We start from the raw sequence: 22,543 nt of genomic DNA, 5'->3' as shown, positions 1-22,543 counted from the left end.
TATGGTCCCACAAAGCGTGGTGCCAATTTGCCTTTCGTTTGGAACCGGTGTACTCCCCGGAGCGGAGTGACACGAAGGTACACATAATCCCCTGCTTCGAAAGTAAGCTCTCTTCGGCGATTATCAGCATAACTCTTCTGCCGAGACTGGGCGATTCGCAGTCTTTCCCTGACGGTCCTGACTTTCTCCTCTGCTTCGGTTAACACTTCTGTCCCAAACAGTTGGCGCTCACCTGTTTGATTCCAGAAAAGTGGTGTGCGGCACTTTCGTCCGTACAATGCTTCAAACGGTGCCATCTGCAAACTGGACTGATAGCTGTTGTTGTAAGAGAATTCCGCATACGGTAGACTTTTATCCCAGGCTCCACCAAAGTCAAGTGCACAAGCTCTCAACATATCTTCCAAGATTTGATTTACTCGCTCGGTCTGACCATCTGTTTGCGGATGATAAGCCGTGCTGAAATTCAAACGAGTCCCCAATTCTTCTTGCAGTTTCTGCCAAAATTTTGATGTGAACTGACTCCCTCGATCAGATACTATCTTCTTAGGTACCCCATGCAGACACATGATCCTTGCTAAGTACAGCTCTGCCAACCTTTTCCCCGTATAGGTAGTGTGCACCGGAATAAAATGAGCAACTTTCGTGAGGCGATCCATGACTACCCAAATTGAATCATGCCCTGACGATGTCCTGGGCAAACCAGTGATGAAATCCATTCCGATTTCTTCCCATTTCCATTCCGGGATCTGAAGGGGTTGTAGCAGTCCTGCGGGCCTCTGATGTTCTGCTTTGACTCGCTGACAAACATCGCAGAGTGCGACGAATTCGGCTATTTCCTTTCTCATGCTGACCCACCAGAATTTCTCTTTGAGGTCCTGGTACATTTTAGTACTACCGGGATGAATTGAATACTGAGTTTGATGAGCTTCTGTGAGTATGAGATCCTTCAGTTCTTTGTCGTCAGGCACACACAATCTTTCTCCCAACCAGATTGTGCCATGTTCATCCTCATGGAAATCTCGGGCTTTTCCGACCCTCATATTCTTTTTTAGCTCAGCTATTTCAGGATCATTTACCTGAGCTGCTCTGACTTGATCCACGAGCGTAGGCCTTGCCTCTAGGGCAGCAACGTATCCGTGTTCCACGATGCCCAAATTTAGGTGCTCAAGATCTTGCTGCAATTTGCCACACATGTCTTCAGTGCATAAGGCATTGCAATAGCTTTTTCTGCTCAAAGCATCTGCTACCACATTTGCTTTGCCTGGATGATAATGTATCCCCATGTCATAATCTTTAATTAACTCCAGCCATCTTCGCTGTCGGAGATTCAAGTTAGGCTGAGTGAAGATGTACTTCAGACTCTTGTGATCAGTGTATACTTCACAGCGGTTGCCAATAAGATAGTGCCGCCAGATTTTCAGAGCATGAACCACTGCTGCTAACTCAAGGTCATGAGTGGGATAATTGGTCTCGTGTGGACGTTACTGTCGCGAAGCGTATGCGACCACTCTGCCTTCTTGCATCAACACACATCCCAACCCTTGGCGAGATGCATCACAGTAGACTTGGAAGTCTTTTGTCTGATCTGGCAAAATTAGAACTGGTGCAGAGACTAACTTCTTCTTGAGTTCTTCAAAACTTTGGTTGCACTCAGCTGACCATTTGAATTTTTCATCTTTCTTTAGCAACTGTGTCATGGGCTTGGCAATCTTAGAGAAATTTTCGATGAACCGACGGTAATAACCCGCAAGTCCAAGAAAACTCCGGATTTGAGAAACTGTCTTTGGTGGGGTCCACTTGGTAACTGATTCCACATTTGATGGATCCACTGCCACGCCTTGAGCAGAAATGACGTGACCCAGAAATTTGACCTCCGATAACCAGAAGTCACACTTGCTAAACTTGGCATATAACTGGTGCTCCTTCAATTTCTCGAGTACCAGACGAAGATGTTGCTCATGTTGTTCTTCAGACTTTGAATAGATAAGTATGTCGTCAATGAACACCACGACAAACTTGTCAAGAAACTCCATAAACACTTTGTTCATCAAGTTCATGAAGAAAGCCGGTGCATTGGTGAGTCCAAATGACATAACTGTGCACTCAAACAACCCATACCGAGTGGTGAAGGCTGTCTTGGGAATATCCTCTTCCCGAATTCTCAACTGATGATAGCCTGATCGCAGGTCTATCTTGGAAAACACCTTAGCTCCTTTTAGCTGATCAAACAGGTCATCAATTCTGGGCAACGGATATTTGTTCTTGATTGTGACCTCATTAAGGGCGCGATAATCCACGCACATCCTCTTGGTCTTGTCTTTCTTCTCCACAAAGATAACCGGAGCACCCCAAGGTGAAGTACTCGGTCGGATGTACCCTTTCTGCAGCTGTTCGTCAACCTGCTTCTTGACCTCTGCTAGCTCATTAGCTGCCATTCTGTACGGCCTCTTGTAAATTGGAGCAGTCCCGGGTGCCAAATCGATCCGGAACTCGATTTCTCTCTTCGGTGGCATTGTAGTGAGGTCTTCTGGGAACACCTCAGGATACTCTTGTACTATAGGAATATCCTCCAACTTCCTGGGACTTTTCTCCACTGTTTCTGTCTGACCCTCAATAGCAGCCTGATTCAGACTCGCTACGGACTTCTGCGACGCTGGGGAACGGAAGGTGATCTTCTCCCCTTTGTCGTTGGTTAGGGTGATGGTGCGGCTTGCGCAGTCAATCACTCCCTTGTTTCTGGTCAACCAATCCATTCCGAGAACGACATCTAGGTCTTTAGATTCGAGAAGGATGAGGTTGGATAGAAACGGTGATCTTCTGATCTCTATAGTCACCGAGGGGCAATAATGTGCTGTCCTCATGTCATTTCCAGGGGTATGAACCTGCATCGGTATTTTAAGTTCCACTACCGATAATCCATGTGTCCCAGCAAATCTTTTGGAAATGAAAGAATGCGAGGCACCTGAATCAAAGAGAACTGTTGCTGGATATGAGTTCACTGGAAACGTGCCCAACACGACCTCTGGTGCTGCCTGTGCTTCCATTGCAGACACATGATTGGCGTGGGCCTGGATGAACCTGGGTCCAGTGCGATTCAGCTTCGGACACTTGCTAGCAAAGTGGCCGTGCTTGCCACAGTTGAAGCAGGGTCCTGGCTTTCCTACAGCCCCCTTCTTGGGCTGTTCTGACTGAGCTGACACAGCTGGCGGATCTGACTGAGCTGGTGCCATTAGTGGGGGTGGAGTCGAGTTGTGGTTGTGCTGCTTACTATTGTTGTGACTGCCACCATTGTAATAGTTGTTGAAGTTACTCGGGCGATAGGGACGGTGCTGACAGACGATCAGGGTGGAAGGCCCACCTAGCTGTCCCGTCATGAAACGAGGCTTCTGATTGTTCCCCTGAGGAAAGCTGATCTGAGCTGTCTTTCTTTTTCGGTCCAGCTGTCTTCCTGGCGGATAGCCTTGTCCACAAGCTTCTCAAAGTCCTCATAGACTCCGGAGATTAGTTGGTTGGTCAATTCATCATCGAGCCCAAACAAAAACTTCTCCTGCTTCTCACCATCGGTGCGCACGTCCTCGGGAGCGTAGCGCGCGAGGCGGTTGAACTCGTGCAGGTACTCTGTAACCGTTCTGGTTCCTTGTTGCAATGCACGGAACTCTCTCTCTTCTGTTGTGCCATAATCCCTTCAGGAATCTGTGCCTTCCTAAAGTTTTGACAAAACTCTACCCAAGTAACCTTCGTTGCATCTGGACGGGTCACCACGTAGTTATCCCACCAGGCAGAAGCGGGACCTTGCAACTGGTGTGTAGCAAAAGCAACTTTCTCTTGGTCGTTGCATTGCAGTAGGTTCAGCTTCTTCTCAATAGCACGGAGCCAGTCGTTGGCCTCCATTGGGTTGGTGGTGCTTGAGAAAGTGGGTGGCTGGATACGAAGAAAGTCTAACAGTTTGGACACGTGTGATGGTGGAGGACCAAACTGCTGGTTCTGTTGCACCTGCTGCAACATTTGATGGTAATGTTGCTGCATCTGTTGCATCATCATTGTCATCATCTGAGTGACTGTTGGGTTCTCGGGCGGCGGAGATGAACTGCTACCAGGTGCACCACTGGTATGAGCTTCATCTGTCTGCTCTTCGCTGCCACTGGCGCCGTTGGAGTCACGGAGATCATTCCTTGTCTTCACCATCTGGAGGGGATAGGTAGAAATAAGAGAAAGGAAGAAAACAGATGGCTCGGAAACTAATCTTTCTTATGAAATTAAGTGCCATTATCTTAATCTTGATTAAAACACTGAAAAAGAGGCACACAATTCCTAATTAAGGCTGTCATACCACTCACACATGATATCGACCGCCGACTAACCCACAAGCAACAAACCTAAACACAAAAACTAGCACGCAAACAGACTAAGAAGACGATAAAGCTAAGGGCGGCGACTCTGAAGCTCGGAGCGGCGCTTGCGATCGAAGAACAGGTCTGACTTCTAAGGTAGACAAGGGATAGGAATCAATGCATGCTCAAATCCAAATTTAAACAAAGCAACAAATGGCCCAAACAACTAGCCAAGCATGATGATTTTTATGCATAGAACATTTTTCATGAACCCAGACAAAAGACACTAATGCAACTGACTAAACAATAACTTAATGTATGATATAAATGCATGATAATAATGATGCGCATAAAGACTGCATCCCATCGAATCTAAACACAACTTAATGCATACCACCTAACAATTCCCGACTGGCTGCCAAATAAATTCCAAATAAAGTTTTGCTAAAACCTTGGACTGTCCCTAGTCAAGAGATCCGATTAAATAAGCGACCAAGATTTTCTCCCAAAATCAAAAGAGGCAAAACCCCAAATTTTTCCCGAAACAAATCCAAGTGCAAAAAGCATATGCAGATGAAAAGGTTTAAGAGAGCTCTTAGGGTTTCCATTTGGCTTGACCTACGGTCAAGGTCGGCTCTGATACCAACTTGTCACACCCAGAAATTCACGAACCAGAATTTCTAAGCTGAATGTGCATTAAACCCCTGTCCAGGACCAGCCAGGGTACACAAACGACAATTGTTGACATACAGATCCACGTCTTACAAAAATATAAAAGATTACAAATGCAGCGGAAAAAGATAAAAGCGAGCTAAGCCTGAAGGCTTGACTTCTGCAGCGGGCGACTCCATTCCACAGGCATCCTTGACGGCAGCGACGAAACCAACCTCTTCGAGACATCTTCAACTGAGAAGGACTTCAACGCTGGTGTGGGGGAAAAGAGAGCAAGACTGAGTACTACCCACTGTACTCAGCAAGTCATACCGGAAGAGGAGGTATGATGCAAGATATATCCAAGGGAGGCTAAAGGTTCTTTTGCATAAAGCCGGCATTTCAAAGCAGTAGTTGAAAGCAGTAAAACAGTTGCAGTAATTAATCCATATTAACCAATCACTGTCCAACGTTACACCACGTTGCGACAGGCCCAAACCACCACCTGAACTAACCAGTTCCAAAAGCTAACTAGGGTGAAACTAATCACGGTGAATCTGGTCGACCGCCCATAACCGCGGGCACGGCTATTCGAATAGTTTTACTCTGATCAGAGGTGTACAACTGTACCCACAAGACACAGCCCCACGACACGTTCCCGTGCGCCGACATGCCACCACGACATACCGGAAAGAGGCCGTGACAGGACCCTTCGCATAACCCTCTCTAACCGATCGCACCACACCTTAGGGTTCGCCCCCGTCCCCAGCAGGCAACGGGCAGCCCCCCTTTCATGCCGCGGTGAATCCGGAAGCCGATCAACCGGACGCCCCGGCCGACCCAACTCCATCACGCCCACCCTCGCCTGGGTACGTCGGCTAGAGAAAAGCTACACTACAAGCCCAGCCGTTGCCCACGCTGGCTTGTGGTAAGTACGATAAATTCTTCCAGGGCATCCCGCGAACCGGTCCTTAAATGCCATGGGTGCGACTAGCAAGACCATGCACCCACAGCCCACCATGATGTGTATTTTAATTAACCCACACCATTACGGTGGCACTAAATCAAAGCTATGCCAATAATCAAGTCTATGCTTTAATGTGATCCCCCTTTGTGCACTAGTTGAACTAAGCATGGCTAAGCATCTCCTAAACCAACATCTAGTCATTTTAATACCCAAGTTATTAATGGCGTAAGGGAAACAACATATAGCTGAGTAATAGGACCCATCCCACATGATATTGTAAAACAATGCAATATTTAATAGAAATGCGGGACATTTGTAAATTGGGTACAATATGATCAATTGCAATGTATGACTTGCCTTGCTCTCGCACTGATGAGGCCACAGCAACGTCTTCAAGAAACCGCGAATCGACGAAACGACCGAAATCTACGCGACAAACAAAGCACACAAGCAAAACATGCTATAAGACTACTGAAACAGGAAGCAAAACCATTTTTAATGGATTCTATACATTTTTATGAATTTACTGAGACTTGAATGGACTTAATCGGAGCTCGGATGAATTAGTTATGATTTTTAGAAGATTCTCTGTGTTTTTACTATAAAAGAAAAACCCTTAATCAATTTATTGCGCAATATTGCCCCAGGGCTGACGTCAGCACAAGGAGGGGTGGCGCCGACACGCGGGACCCGCGGGTCAGTGACTCAAGGAGAGAGAGGGGCGGCTGGCAAGCGGGCCCCACCGAGCGGCGGCTCATGGGGAGGAGGAGACGCCCGGTCGGCTCGGCTCGGCCTCAAACCGGCCGACCGGTTATGGCGAGGGCGGTGGCGCGCACGCACGGTCGCCGGCGACGGCAACCGGAGGCGCGGAAAGCGGCGACGGATGACGGCGGCGCGAAGGCGGCGGCACACAGCCGCAGCGGCGGCTCGGCCCGGCACGGCGCTAGGAGGGAGAGAAAGGGGAAAAGAGGGGGAGGGCGCCTCACCGCGAGTTGGCCGGCGTGGGGGGGAAGACGACGGCGAACGGCGACGGCGAGCGACCGGGGAACGGCGACGATAGGCGGACGAGCTCCGAGACCTCCTAGGGAACAAGATGGGAGGGATTAGAGGGAGAGGGGTGGTTAACGGCGAGCGGATTCGCCGGTCGAAGGCGGCGTCCATGGGGGTACTCACCGGCGCGCGAGGAGAAGCAAGCTCCGGCGGCGGGATTGACCGGGGAAACGGCGGACGGGGTGGCGCACAAGCTTGCGAACCCGGCGGCGTCGACGGCGCGGTGCGGCGACGGCTCTAGCGGTGGCGGAGTGCGGCCGGAGCTTGGCGGCGAGCGGCGGATGGCGGGATGAGAGGCGCGGGAGCGATGGAGAGCTCGGGAGGGCTCGGCCGAGAAAGGAAAAAGAGAGAGGAAGGTGCGGGCGTGCTTAAATAGGAGGGGGGCGGCGAGTCGTGGCCGGGAACGACGCAATTTCGCCGGAGTAGTGGAGGAGGTGGAGGAGGAGAGAGAGAGAGAGGCGGGATTCAAATCGAATCCCGGCCATCTCGCGGGCGCGGGGGTGAGCGGGAGTGGGGCGTGGGCGCGGGGAGGGCGGGGCGTGCGGGGAAGTGGGCGACGTGGCCCGGGGCGCGGAAGGCGGGGGAGGCGGGCGGCGATGGGTGGTGGTTTCGGCGGCGGTTGGCGCGGGCGTGGGCGGCCAGAGGTTAGGGAAAGGGCTGACAGGTGGGCCCCACCTGTCAGCGCCCGAGAGGGAGAAGGAGGCCGGGTGAACTTCGGGAGTAGGAGGGAGGAGCGGGCCGGCGCGGGAGGAAATGGGCCGGGCCCAAGAAAAAGAAAAAAGGAGGGAAAAGAAAAGATAAAAAGGAAAAAGGATTTTTCCAGGGATTTAATATTGCACTTTGCTTATTTTAATTGATTAAAATTATTTCCAAGGCTCTAAAAATTCCACTAAAAATCCTGTTAGCATATTTTGACATGTAGAATCCAAGAAAAATTCCACATGCCGATTCCGATTATTATTTGCATTTATTAATTAGGGATTCATCTCTAGGTTAAATTAAACAATTTCTTCGAACGATTTATTTTATGAATTTAGAGCAAGGGAGGGGAACTTCAGGGCGTGACAGATGAGCAGCGGCCATAGCACTTGGCCCGTTATGATGTGTATCTACAACCTCCCCCCCTGGCTATGCATGAAGAGGAAGTACATAATGATGCCGATTATTATTCAAGGCCCCAAGCAACGTGGTAACGACATCGACGTGTACCTAAGACCACTGGTCGAAGATCTTAAACAGTTGTAGAAGAAGGAAGGTGTCCCCGTGTGGGACGAGGACAAACAGGAGGAGTTTAACATACGAGCGCTGCTGTTCGTAACCATCAACGATTGGCCTGCACTTAGCAACCTATCCGGACAGTCCAACAAGGGGTACAAGGCTTGCACTCACTGTATGGATGACACAGAAAGTACGTATCTTAAGCACTGTAGGAAGGTTGTATACATGGGTCATCGTCGATTCCTTGCAGCAAACCACCCGGTACGGAAGAAAGGCAAGCACTTCGAACATAAGGCCGACCACCGTACGAAGCCTAAACATCGCAGCGGGAAAACAGTGTTTGCTATGGTTAAAGATCTTAAAGTAGTGTTCGGAAAGGGGCCTGGAAGCCAGCCTATAGAGAGCGAAGATGGTCACGCGGCGATGTGGAAAAAGAACTCTATATTTTGGGAGTTACCATATTGGGAATTCTTGGACGTACGCCACGCAATCGACGTGATGCACCTCACTAAGAACCTTTGCATAAACCTTCTTGGCTTCCTAGGTGTATACGGAAAGTCGAAAGATACACTGGAAGCACGTAATGATCTGAAGCATATGGAACAACGCGGCGACCTTCACCCGGAACCAAAGGAGAAAGGAAGCCATTACTTGAGTCCAGCCAGCTACACTCTTAGCAAGGCAGAGAAGGAAAGTATGTTTGAATGCTTGGAGAGCATAAAGGTACCGTCTGGATACTCCACGAATATCAAGCGAATAATAAGCACGAAGGAGAAGAAGTTCACAAACCTAAAGTCTCATGACTGTCACGTGTTGATGACACAACTGCTACCAGTTATAATAAGGGGTATCCTTCCAGACAATGTCCGGGCAACAATAACAAAGCTATGTGCATTCTTGAACGTAATTTCGCAGAAAGTCATCGATCCGGATAGATTAGAAGCCCTTCAGAATGAAGTGGTGCAATGTCTCGTCAGTTTTGAGTTGATATTTCCACCTTCATTTTTCAATATAATGACGCATCTGCTTTGTCACCTTGTGAAAGAGATCCGTATTCTCGGGCCTATGTACCTACACAACATGTTTCCTTTCGAGAGGTACATGGGCGTTCTGAAGAAGTATGTTCGTAACCGTGCTCGTCCAGAGGCAAGCATCGCCAAGGGTTATGGAACAGAGGAGGTCATCGAATTTTGCGTAGAATTTATCGAAGACCTTCGCCCAATCGGGGTACCTGAATCACGCCATGAAGGGAGACTACGGGGAAAGGGAACTCTCGGAAGGAAAGCAATAATGACGGTAGACAACAATTTATTCCGTAAAGCCCATTTCACTGTTCTGCAACACTCTTCATTGGTAGCTCCTTACATCGAGGAGCACTTGGCTCTAGTTCGCGCCAGGAACATCGGTAAGTCCGATGCATGGATTACACGACATCACATTGATACTTTCCTCGCGTGGCTACGACAACATCTCATGGGTAACGAGTCGATCAACCAACAATTTGCCTTCCTGGCGAGGGGACCGTCTGGGTCGATCGCGACATTCCAGGGATATGAGATCAATGGGTACACATTCTACACGAGAGCCCAAGACATGAAGAGCACGAACCAAAACATCGCTGTTCGTGTCGATGCCATGGGACACGATGGAACAACTGCCACGTATTACGGTGCCATCGAGGACATATGGGAACTTGACTATGGTCCTCTCAAGGTTCCTCTGTTCCGGTGCCAATGGGTTAGGTTGACTGGTGGAGGCGTAATGATTGATGACAGTGGGATGACAACTGTTGACCTTAACAAGGTTGGATACTCGGACGAACCTTTTGTCCTTGCCAATGATGTAACGCAAGTCTTTTTCGTGAAGGACATGTCTAGCAAAGGAAAGAAGGGCAGAGGGCCTGATGAGCCTAAGCGTCAAGTGGTTCTCCCAGGCAAAAGAAAAATCGTCGGAGTTGAGGACAAGACTGACGAGGATTACGATCAGTTGGATGGGCAACCCCCTTTCACGGTGACGATTGACCCTAGCATCCTCCTATCAAATGAAGACACCCCTTACTCACGCAGCGATCACAAGGAGGGAACAATAGTGAGGAGAAAGTACGTGCAGTGAACCGTCACCGCCGATGTAATGCCGTAATTATTGTGTACACGATGTAAACTATTTTGGATGTATTGATTATCCATATAAATCAATTGATGTATGGCATATGTTAATTATGCACGATTATTAGAGGTTTCAACAAGTTTAAATCATGTATATGCTAGTTATATGTGATACTTACCATTTTTAAAAGTTTTAAATCACATAGGTGGCAATTTCATATGTATGTTAATTAGAGTTTTTAACATTTAATTTACTAGCATTCATATGCTAATTATAATTGACTAGAGGATTTTTAAAAGTTTTAAATCACGCAAGTGGCAATTTCATATGTTAGTTAGAGTTTTTAACATTTAATTTACTATCATTCATATGCTAATTATAATTGACTAGAGAATTTTTAAAAGTATTAAATTTAATATATTTTTAAAACTATCATTCATATATTAGAGTTTTTCACAATTTAATTTACTATCTTTCATATGCTACTTATATATGACTATTCGAATTTTTAAAAGGTTTAAATCATGCATGTGGCATTTACATATGTTAATTAGAGTTTTTAGCATTTAATTTAATATAATTCCTACGCTAAGTATATATGATGATTACAATTTTTATTAATTTTAAATCATGCAGTATGTACATACATATCTTAATTAGAGTTTTTACCAATATAATAATATCATTCATATATATGCTAAGTATATATGATTATTGGAATTTTTATTAATTATAAGTCATATATTTGCTTATTACGATTTATCCACTTAATTTATGTCACGTCCTGATAAATTCATCCCAAAATTAAAATTCATTCGCTAAAAGGAATAATAGAATTAATTAAAAATTCGAAAAGAAATTGGCAAACATTAAAATACGTACAAGAAAAAAATTCAAATGTGGCCCGGAGAATTTTTGTTAAATTCTCCTTGGTCTAAAAGGAGCCCTCAAATTTTACTTGAATTTTCAGAGCACCGGAAATAATTATTAAACAACAACAACAATTGACAAAGTTTATTAAAAAGAAAAAAATCTAAAAATAATCCTCTTCTTTCTTTTGGGCCAAATTTGGCCCAAAGTCCTCCCTCTCTTTCTCTCCCTCTCCTTCTCTCCCTCCTCCTCTTGGGCCTCTCCCCCTCTCGGCCCACTCCCTCCTCCCTCTCTCTCTCGGGCTGCCTTTTTCCCCCCCCCTCTTCCCTCCCGGCCTGCTCGGCCCATGCCGCCTCCCCTCCTCTCCTCTTGGGCCGGCCGCTCGGCCCAAGCCGCCCCAGCCCCCGAGCCGCTCCCCTCCCGCACGTGCCGCGCGCGTGCGCGCGCTGACGCCGCCGCCTGACCGGTGGGGCCCACGCGCCAGGGCGCCGTCGCCTTCTTCCTCCTCCCGCACGGCCTTCTCTCCCTCCCGTGCGAACCCTACTCCGTTCCTCCTCCAAATCCGCGCAAATCAAACCATGGATTCCGAAATTAATTGGGGGGTTTTAATCCCCATTGACTCCTCTTCAATTCCCCCTAATTTCCCCCTTGAATGGCGCCCCCAATCGCCGGGAACGCCCGCGTCTTCCTCGGCCGCCCTCCATTGCCGCCGGCCGCCATTCCCGTCGCCGTTCCGCCCTCTCCCGTGCCCGGCTCCCTCCCCCATCCTATAAAATGCAACCCCCTCCGTGCGTTCTCTCGTTTTAGCCCCTTCCCGAGCTCCCCCACGGCCGCAGCACCTCTCCCCGCCGTCCTCCTCTCTCTCCCTTGCCGCCGGCCGTCTCCAGCCGCCGGTGCCGCCTCGACCGTGCGCCGGCCGGCCGCGCCGTCGCCTCCTCCAGCGTCGCCGCCACCTCCTCCACCCCGGCTTGCCCTCCGTTTCGCGAGGTGACCTCCGGGAGTGCCTCCCCGCCGGCAACCGTGGTGTTGCCGCCACGATTTCGCCTCCGGCCGCCTCTGCCGCGTCCCCGGAGCGCCGGCCGACGTCGCCATCACCTCTCCCGGCACCGGAGTGCCGTCCTCTTTCCCGGCCAAGCCACGGCGTCGCCCGAATATCGCCGGAACGCCGTTGCCCGCGCCGGTCTCACCTTCCTCCTCGTCGACATCTCCTCCGGCAGCCCCCTTCCGCCGCGCCCGTGCATCAGCCGGCGCTGCCATCTCTCCCTTGCGTGGTGGCGTAGCCCTCCACCTCGTCCACTCCTCGGTTTCGCCGGAACGCCATCGCCGCGAGCCCCTCCATCCGCCTCGCCGGAGTTGTTCGGCCGCCCGTCCCTCCACGCCGTGCACCGGTCGGCCACACCCCCATCATCTTCGGCATCGCAGCCGCGACGTCGTCCTCGGCCTCGCCTCCCCTCCGACCGAACACCGCCGGTGTCCGTCGTCGTCTTCACCGTTCCCTCTCGCCCGGCTCGTCGTCTCGCGGCGCCGCCTCCGTCATCGTCATCGTAGCGGCGTGTCCCTCGTCGTCCTCGTCCCCGTGCAGCCGCCGCCGGCTGTCCTCGTCGCCTCCTCGCCGGCCCCGGTCGTCGTCGCCCCCGTCCTCTCGTCGTTCCCGATCGTTGTGGCGTTCGTCCCTCCGTCAAGCCGTTCTCGTCCGTCGTCCGCGTTCGTCAAGCGAGTCGCTACAGCCCCGTCCTCGTGTTCGTCCTCGGCTCCGCGTCGTCAAGCCTCGTGCCGGCCGCGTCTCGCCTTCGCCCAAGGATCGCCGCCGAAGCCGTCCCCTCGCCGTTCGTCTCCGTTGTGCCCGTCTGTCTCCGCCGCGCCCGTTCGTCGTTGTCGTTCCCACGCCTCGTCGCGTGGTGGTAAGGATCCGTCTTCTCGCTTCCCCGCCCTCGTCCTTTCGGTGTCGCCCCGTACCCGTTGTGCGATCGTCGACCCCGGTACCCGTGTACCGGTGTCGGTAGTCGTTCACGTGTGCGGGTGGTGACCGTGTAGTGTCCGTGTTAGTGTGCCCGCTCGGTAGCCGCGTGGTTTCCACGTGTGCAACCCGTGTGGTGTCTAGTGGAGTCCGTTTGTCGGCCACTCGCCTCGGTTGACACACGGGGTCCGCTTCCGTCGACCCGTGGACCGTCTCTGTGTACTCGGTCTACCGCGGTCCCTTCTGTTGACATGTGGGGTCCGCATGTCAACGGCGCAGCCTTCCTGTCTTTTCCAGGCTAGCGCTTACACATGTTTTATAATTGCAAAGCTTAATTATAATAATCCGCAAATCTCCATATAACAGCATTAAACCTCGGATGATCATATCTTGGTCATACGAACTCCGAATCGACCCGTTCAAGTCTCTTAATGTTTGTTATAACCTAAAGAACCCTGTGCTTTCTTTTTATGTATTGTTATTGCTTCTTTATAGGCTTGTAGCTTTGCTTGTGTGCTTCGCGTAGCTTCTGTCGTCCCGGAAGTTCCCGAAGCGTGGTTCGTGGTCGTCGCCGAAGGTTCGGAAGTCCGTTCTCTCTGAGCAAGGCAAGTCACATCATCCTTGAACATATTGAATCCCAGTTTGTAAAATTATGTTGATTTAAATTATTGCATTACCGCTTTATTTAAATTCCCGCGTTATCACTGTTTTATCTAGCCATGCCTAATTACCTTTGTTATGACCTTATTATTGTTATTGTTATTATTACCTTGTTCACCCTAGGAAAATAAAAACCCCAACTAGTGGGTGCTCTATTCATGGTTCCACTAGTATGAATTTAGGTAGATGCTTCGCTGATTAAATAGGACAACATTAGGTGGTTTTATAACTTTAGACTTTGGGAATTCTCATATCATCTGGACACTATGGAATTGTCGGATTATGGTGGAATTGGACACACACCTCTCTTCCTCTTTCAAAACCCCTAAAACCTGTTTTCGGTGGGGTTTGGGTGCATGCCAGTTGTGGGAAGTAGCACCCCGGCCACTATAAGGACTAAAGCTCGGGCCTCTGTTGCAAAGCACTACCGTACTTCCACATGTCTAATGGGTAAGGCTTAGTTTGTGGCTCAGTCTAGTCATAAACAAAAGTACACGGATTGGAGATGGATGAAGTCGGGGGTCGATGGACATTCTCCAGGGCAAATGAAGGCTACACGAGCTGCGGCCCGGTAGTCGAGATGTCATACGGCGGAGGGTTGGTGCCCAATGCTAGGGGCTCAGTTCTGCCTGCCTGTCCCGGGTATCCCGGCCGTAGGTAGGATTGGGTCGGTACTCTTGTCTAAGGCTAGGATGGGTTGGAAACTATGTCACATCTTTACGACGGGTTCCAAGGCCATGGAATGCGGAGTAAAGATGTGTCTTGTGGGTAAAGATGTACACCTCTGATCAGAGTAAATCTATTCGAATAGCCGAGCCCTCGGATATGGGCAAGCCTAGCAATGTACCCAAGTCAGTGTTTTAATTCTTAAAATTTGCTCAACAACTAAAATATGGAATGGTTGGCCTGGGTTGGCTTGGGACGAGCTGGAACCCAGGTCGGGTTGCCAGTTCGGTCCAAATCATCGTAGGCCTTGGGTTAAGGCAGGTTCGTGAGGGTTCACGGCCTTGTTTAATAATACTGTGTAGCTCTAGGATCGTCTTTATAAAATAGCTTTGGGCAACTAAGTGACTTTTAAATGCTGTTTACTGCAAAACTGAACCCCTATATTATTATCTCCTTGTACTCCCTTGCATTAATCATGCATTCTCCGGTGTGGCTTGCTGAGTACTGTGGTCGTACTCATTCTTGCTCAATCTTTTCCCTCTTCAGTAAGAGAAGCTTTGGAGAAGATGTCTTAGGTGGAGTCCTGGCTTATACCCCAGTTGAGCGCCTGTGAAGATGGAGCCGTAGGTCCGCTAGTCCGCTGCTGTTTATTTTTGATTGTCAGGCCTGATGCGCCTTTGTAATAATGTAAATATTATCGATATAATAAAGATGTGTCTTTTATATCATGTTTGTGTGGTGTACCCCGGCTTTTCCTGGGACGGGGATTAATACACTAGCGTTCGGGAAAAGGCAATTTTCCCGGTCGCGACAAGCTGGTATCAGAGCCATCTCGACTGTAGGATAAGCCAAATAGATAAAACCTAAGGACATATTTTATAAATAAAATTATTTGCGAAAGTTCCTCTTTTTCTCCTTCCCCTAATGCTATTTGCAAAAGGTTTACTCTTTTCTTTCTTCGGATTTCAACTAAGTACTAGATGGTCAGCTTTGCGAAGAAGAAGATGTCGTCAGTTGTTTGCCGAAGCTCCGGAAGACTGCAGGATCCGCTAGCGAAGCGAAGGAAGCAGTGAAGCCAGCTGTGAAGCAGGAGTGAAGATCTTGGAGAACCCGTCGCAGAACCTAAGCCACCCTCTAGTGTTTCGTTTGTCGTGTGTTTCCTTGCTTGTGTGTGTAGCGCGTGGTTTGCATCGGTGGGTGGTGATGTAACCATGCTAGGTTGTTTGCTTAATCAACTTGCAGAATAAGCAAAACAAACAACACATCAACAAAAAGAGTTAGTTCCTTTAAGGTCCTGTCCCTAGCTCTGGTCTATTCTTTCCTTGTATGCTTTCCCTCTCAACCTCTACCTTGTGACAGATGGATAATACTGGTAACAAAGGCTATGGGAATGATGGATCCGATGACTCAAGAACCCAAGCCAATGGGAATGAGAAAAGCATCAACGAAACCTCACCAGAGCTAATCCAAATTGTGGTTAACCAAACCAACATGTTGGCAACAGCCTTTCAACTATTACAGAATCGGAACAACCCAGCAGGGGCAACCAACGTTCAAGTACCTACAGTCCAGCAACAGTGCAAGTTATCCGAATTTCTCAAAACGGGGCCTCCAACCTTTGCCATTGCCGTCGATCCTATGGAAGCCAGTGATTGGTTGCGCACAATCGAGAAGAAGCTAGGGTTGATTCAGTGCACCGACCAGGAGCGGGTTGGCTTCGCAGCTCATCAGTTGGTTGGACCGGCTTCAGAGTGGTGGTATAGCTACGAAGCATCACGGCCAGAAGGACATACCATCACCTGGAACGAGTTTTCATCTGTATTCAAGAGATCACATGTTCCCGCAGGAATGGTCACACTAAGAAAACAAGAGTTTCGCTACCTGAAGCAAGGAGATTTGACCGTCACAGAGTACCTGCATGAATTCTATCGTTTGGCTCACTATGCACCAGAAGATGTGGAAACGGATGAAGACAAACAAGAGAAGTTTCTCCAGGGGTTAAAAGATGAGCTTGCAGTGCAACTACTTCTAGAGGATTATGAAGATTTTGAGAAACTTGTGGACAAAACCATGAAACTCGAAAGTGAGCATAATCGGAGGACGAACTGCAAGAGAAGGATTGTCAACATCCCAGTATTTCCAGGTGGTAACCAAAGACAGCGCACTGAGCCACTTCAGATCACCGGATCTTCTGTTGCGCATCAAGAGTTTCCGCCCCAAGAAGATGGACGCAATGCAGACAACAACACTAGCAATACTAATGATGATGATACCACCAACAACCATGGTTCTTGCCCCATTAGTGACCACTCGAATAAAGCGTGCAATGTCAGTAGCATTCACCAAGATGTCAACGATAGTATCAATGTTGGAAACCAGAATGACAACCTTAGCAATTTTGACTCTGAGAAAGACTCCAATGGTGATAGCAACTATGGTACCACTGATGCCAATGTTAGCAAGGATTTCCAACCACCAATTCCAACTCCAAGTCACAATGATCGTCCCCAGATGGACAGCTCAGTAAAGAAGACGTTGATTTGTTACAACTGCAAAGAACCAGGTCATTTCTCTAGAGATTGTCCACAGCCGAAGCGTAACCTGCGCCATCACTCCGGCCATTATGCAAGAAGAAGACGAGTCACTCGCCTTGTGGTCACTGGAGCAAACGCCGTACCTGTGAGGCCTCATGTTAATTCTAACCCATAGTATAAACAATGTACCGATGTTAAGCATCTTCCCTTTTTGTTTAAGGTAGTGCCGTGTATTCGTGTAATAAGGGAGACATGTGTGATAAAAACAAGTTCTAAAGAGGATTATTTTGGAAGATGCTGATATGTGATCATGTGTATAATTGTTTACTGACAAAGGAGACCTAGGGTCTCGTGCCAGAGGAACTATATTCTAACCTCGAGCTAATAACCAACCTGAGGATGGAAAAGAAAAATCAAGTGATTAACCAAAGAGACATTTGTTTGGACTAAGAGTTACAGATGAGTCCTTTTCGGATCAAAGGCAACGACAGTTAGTATAGCTTTTGGCGAAACACTTCAAGGTTTCACTGAAAGGCAGCAAGCCAAAGGACCTCATCGTCACCAGAAGCATCCACAACTCTCGGAGTGAAGAGTACTTGGTTGACAAAGTTTACGAGGTGATTGATAGAAGATACCAGCAAAGGTGTTTATTATCGAACCAAGAAGTAGGTCGAAAGGTGATTGATAAGAGAAATCTAAAAAGAATACGTCAGGGCTGAATGTGTAAGGGAATACTTTGAATGCTAAATGATGACAAGCATGGTATCTTAGTAATGACGAGCTGATCTCGACGCATGACATGAAGTGGGTAACTTGTATGAGGTTGACTCCAAAGATATGAACTATGCAAAGTTCTGGAACTGAAGCCCTATCTTCAAGTGCCGCAACCCAGTCGAAGTCAGCTAAAGGTTCAACCAGGGACAAGTCAGGTGAAGAGAAGATTCCATCTGCAACAGGAGATCGAGCCAAGCAGTCCAGAGTGAAGAAGTTTTGTTAGGCAAGTTTGTTATAGAAGACGGAGCGGAAGAAGTCAGACAAGAAGAGAAGACCGCCCAACCTAACTTCTTGCTAGCCTCCTCGAATCTCGGGGACGAGATTCTTGTAAGGGGGGTGGATTTGTCACGTCCTGATAAATTCATCCCAAAATTAAAATTCATTCGCTAAAAGGAATAATAGAATTAATTAAAAATTCGAAAAGAAATTGGCAAACATTAAAATACGTACAAGAAAAAAATTCAAATGTGGCCCGGAGAATTTTTGTTAAATTCTCCTTGGTCTAAAAGGAGCCCTCAAATTTTACTTGAATTTTCAGAGCACCGGAAATAATTATTAAACAACAACAACAATTGACAAAGTTTATTAAAAAGAAAAAAATCTAAAAATAATCCTCTTCTTTCTTTTGGGCCAAATTTGGCCCAAAGTCCTCCCTCTCTTTCTCTCCCTCTCCTTCTCTCCCTCCTCCTCTTGGGCCTCTCCCCCTCTCGGCCCACTCCCTCCTCCCTCTCTCTCTCGGGCTGCCTTTTTCCCCCCCCCCCTCTTCCCTCCCGGCCTGCTCGGCCCATGCCGCCTCCCCTCCTCTCCTCTTGGGCCGGCCGCTCGGCCCAAGCCGCCCCAGCCCCCGAGCCGCTCCCCTCCCGCACGTGCCGCGCGCGTGCGCGCGCTGACGCCGCCGCCTGACCGGTGGGGCCCACGCGCCAGGGCGCCGTCGCCTTCTTCCTCCTCCCGCACGGCCTTCTCTCCCTCCCGTGCGAACCCTACTCCGTTCCTCCTCCAAATCCGCGCAAATCAAACCATGGATTCCGAAATTAATTGGGGGGTTTTAATCCCCATTGACTCCTCTTCAATTCCCCCTAATTTCCCCCTTGAATGGTGCCCCCAATCGCCGGGAACGCCCGCGTCTTCCTCGGCCGCCCTCCATTGCCGCCGGCCGCCATTCCCGTCGCCGTTCCGCCCTCTCCCGTGCCCGGCTCCCTCCCCCATCCTATAAAATGCAACCCCCTCCGTGCGTTCTCTCGTTTTAGCCCCTTCCCGAGCTCCCCCACGGCCGCAGCACCTCTCCCCGCCGTCCTCCTCTCTCTCCCTTGCCGCCGGCCGTCTCCAGCCGCCGGTGCCGCCTCGACCGTGCGCCGGCCGGCCGCGCCGTCGCCTCCTCCAGCGTCGCCGCCACCTCCTCCACCCCGGCTTGCCCTCCGTTTCGCGAGGTGACCTCCGGGAGTGCCTCCCCGCCGGCAACCGTGGTGTTGCCGCCACGATTTCGCCTCCGGCCGCCTCTGCCGCGTCCCCGGAGCGCCGGCCGACGTCGCCATCACCTCTCCCGGCACCGGAGTGCCGTCCTCTTTCCCGGCCAAGCCACGGCGTCGCCCGAATATCGCCGGAACGCCGTTGCCCGCGCCGGTCTCACCTTCCTCCTCGTCGACATCTCCTCCGGCAGCCCCCTTCCGCCGCGCCCGTGCATCAGCCGGCGCTGCCATCTCTCCCTTGCGTGGTGGCGTAGCCCTCCACCTCGTCCACTCCTCGGTTTCGCCGGAACGCCATCGCCGCGAGCCCCTCCATCCGCCTCGCCGGAGTTGTTCGGCCGCCCGTCCCTCCACGCCGTGCACCGGTCGGCCACACCCCCATCATCTTCGGCATCGCAGCCGCGACGTCGTCCTCGGCCTCGCCTCCCCTCCGACCGAACACCGCCGGTGTCCGTCGTCGTCTTCACCGTTCCCTCTCGCCCGGCTCGTCGTCTCGCGGCGCCGCCTCCGTCATCGTCATCGTAGCGGCGTGTCCCTCGTCGTCCTCGTCCCCGTGCAGCCGCCGCCGGCTGTCCTCGTCGCCTCCTCGCCGGCCCCGGTCGTCGTCGCCCCCGTCCTCTCGTCGTTCCCGATCGTTGTGGCGTTCGTCCCTCCGTCAAGCCGTTCTCGTCCGTCGTCCGCGTTCGTCAAGCGAGTCGCTGCAGCCCCGTCCTCGTGTTCGTCCTCGGCTCCGCGTCGTCAAGCCTCGTGCCGGCCGCGTCTCGCCTTCGCCCAAGGATCGCCGCCGAAGCCGTCCCCTCGCCGTTCGTCTCCGTTGTGCCCGTCTGTCTCCGCCGCGCCCGTTCGTCGTTGTCGTTCCCACGCCTCGTCGCGTGGTGGTAAGGATCCGTCTTCTCGCTTCCCCGCCCTCGTCCTTTCGGTGTCGCCCCGTACCCGTTGTGCGATCGTCGACCCCGGTACCCGTGTACCGGTGTCGGTAGTCGTTCACGTGTGCGGGTGGTGACCGTGTAGTGTCCGTGTTAGTGTGCCCGCTCGGTAGCCGCGTGGTTTCCACGTGTGCAACCCGTGTGGTGTCTAGTGGAGTCCGTTTGTCGGCCACTCGCCTCGGTTGACACACGGGGTCCGCTTCCGTCGACCCGTGGACCGTCTCTGTGTACTCGGTCTACCGCGGTCCCTTCTGTTGACATGTGGGGTCCGCATGTCAACGGCGCAGCCTTCCTGTCTTTTCCAGGCTAGCGCTTACACATGTTTTATAATTGCAAAGCTTAATTATAATAATCCGCAAATCTCCATATAACAGCATTAAACCTCGGATGATCATATCTTGGTCATACGAACTTCGAATCGACCCGTTCAAGTCTCTTAATGTTTGTTATAACCTAAAGAACCCTGTGCTTTCTTTTTATGTATTGTTATTGCTTCTTTATAGGCTTGTAGCTTTGCTTGTGTGCTTCGCGTAGCTTCTGTCGTCCCGGAAGTTCCCGAAGCGTGGTTCGTGGTCGTCGCCGAAGGTTCGGAAGTCCGTTCTCTCTGAGCAAGGCAAGTCACATCATCCTTGAACATATTGAATCCCAGTTTGTAAAATTATGTTGATTTAAATTATTGCATTACCGCTTTATTTAAATTCCCGCGTTATCACTGTTTTATCTAGCCATGCCTAATTACCTTTGTTATGACCTTATTATTGTTATTGTTATTATTACCTTGTTCACCCTAGGAAAATAAAAACCCCAACTAGTGGGTGCTCTATTCATGGTTCCACTAGTATGAATTTAGGTAGATGCTTCGCTGATTAAATAGGACAACATTAGGTGGTTTTATAACTTTAGACTTTGGGAATTCTCATATCATCTGGACACTATGGAATTGTCGGATTATGGTGGAATTGGACACACACCTCTCTTCCTCTTTCAAAACCCCTAAAACCTGTTTTCGGTGGGGTTTGGGTGCATGCCAGTTGTGGGAAGTAGCACCCCGGCCACTATAAGGACTAAAGCTCGGGCCTCTGTTGCAAAGCACTACCGTACTTCCACATGTCTAATGGGTAAGGCTTAGTTTGTGGCTCAGTCTAGTCATAAACAAAAGTACACGGATTGGAGATGGATGAAGTCGGGGGTCGATGGACATTCTCCAGGGCAAATGAAGGCTACACGAGCTGCGGCCCGGTAGTCGAGATGTCATACGGCGGAGGGTTGGTGCCCAATGCTAGGGGCTCAGTTCTGCCTGCCTGTCCCGGGTATCCCGGCCGTAGGTAGGATTGGGTCGGTACTCTTGTCTAAGGCTAGGATGGGTTGGAAACTATGTCACATCTTTACGACGGGTTCCAAGGCCATGGAATGCGGAGTAAAGATGTGTCTTGTGGGTAAAGATGTACACCTCTGATCAGAGTAAATCTATTCGAATAGCCGAGCCCTCGGATATGGGCAAGCCTAGCAATGTACCCAAGTCAGTGTTTTAATTCTTAAAATTTGCTCAACAACTAAAATATGGAATGGTTGGCCTGGGTTGGCTTGGGACGAGCTGGAACCCAGGTCGGGTTGCCAGTTCGGTCCAAATCATCGTAGGCCTTGGGTTAAGGCAGGTTCGTGAGGGTTCACGGCCTTGTTTAATAATACTGTGTAGCTCTAGGATCGTCTTTATAAAATAGCTTTGGGCAACTAAGTGACTTTTAAATGCTGTTTACTGCAAAACTGAACCCCTATATTATTATCTCCTTGTACTCCCTTGCATTAATCATGCATTCTCCGGTGTGGCTTGCTGAGTACTGTGGTCGTACTCATTCTTGCTCAATCTTTTCCCCCTTCAGTAAGAGAAGCTTTGGAGAAGATGTCTTAGGTGGAGTCCTGGCTTATACCCCAGTTGAGCGCCTGTGAAGATGGAGCCGTAGGTCCGCTAGTCCGCTGCTGTTTATTTTTGATTGTCAGGCCTGATGCGCCTTTGTAATAATGTAAATATTATCGATATAATAAAGATGTGTCTTTTATATCATGTTTGTGTGGTGTACCCCGGCTTTTCCTGGGACGGGGATTAATACACTAGCGTTCGGGAAAAGGCAATTTTCCCGGTCGCGACAATTTATTACAGACAAAAATAATTTTTCGAAGTAATTGTCATTAATCTTTGTACTTTAAATAATGTTAATGCATTAACTTCTATTTTATAAACACATATGTAAGCGAAAATCATATGCAGTGCTATAATCTTTAGTCCCGGTTCTTAACCCTAACCGGGTTTAAAAAGAATTTCGAAATAGCGGGAAAAGATATTTACTCCCGGTTGTTGAGAACAACCGGGAC

General features: G+C 49.8%; 3 protein-coding genes across 3 annotated transcripts; 2 read left to right on the top strand and 1 right to left on the bottom strand.

Moving 5' to 3' along the window:
* Positions 1-282: 282 nt before the first annotated feature.
* LOC136354233 (uncharacterized) lies at positions 283-3,230 on the bottom strand. Its single transcript, XM_066305925.1, has 3 exons — positions 2,400-3,230; positions 1,077-1,175; positions 283-315 (listed from the first exon to the last, which is right to left on the bottom strand). The coding sequence occupies exons 1-3, from the start codon at positions 3,228-3,230 to the stop codon at positions 283-285; spliced, it is 963 nt and encodes a 320-aa protein (XP_066162022.1).
* Positions 3,231-7,306: 4,076 nt separating this feature from the next.
* Positions 7,307-13,758, top strand: LOC136354232 (vegetative cell wall protein gp1-like). The gene is made up of 3 exons (XM_066305924.1): positions 7,307-7,355; positions 12,195-13,094; positions 13,646-13,758. The coding sequence occupies exons 1-3, from the start codon at positions 7,307-7,309 to the stop codon at positions 13,651-13,653; spliced, it is 957 nt and encodes a 318-aa protein (XP_066162021.1). The 3' UTR covers positions 13,654-13,758.
* A 3,229-nt stretch (positions 13,759-16,987) lies between these two features.
* Positions 16,988-20,789, top strand: LOC136354231 (vegetative cell wall protein gp1-like). The gene is made up of 3 exons (XM_066305923.1): positions 16,988-17,039; positions 19,226-20,125; positions 20,677-20,789. The coding sequence occupies exons 1-3, from the start codon at positions 16,988-16,990 to the stop codon at positions 20,682-20,684; spliced, it is 960 nt and encodes a 319-aa protein (XP_066162020.1). The 3' UTR covers positions 20,685-20,789.
* Positions 20,790-22,543: the final 1,754 nt, after the last annotated feature.

The sequence above is a fragment of the Oryza sativa genome, chromosome 11, assembly GCF_034140825.1.
Source record: "Oryza sativa Japonica Group chromosome 11, ASM3414082v1".
Classification (NCBI taxonomy): Eukaryota; Viridiplantae; Streptophyta; class Magnoliopsida; order Poales; family Poaceae; genus Oryza; species Oryza sativa.
Note: the sequence above shows the minus strand (reverse complement) of the source record. Positions and strands in the feature narration are given on the sequence as shown.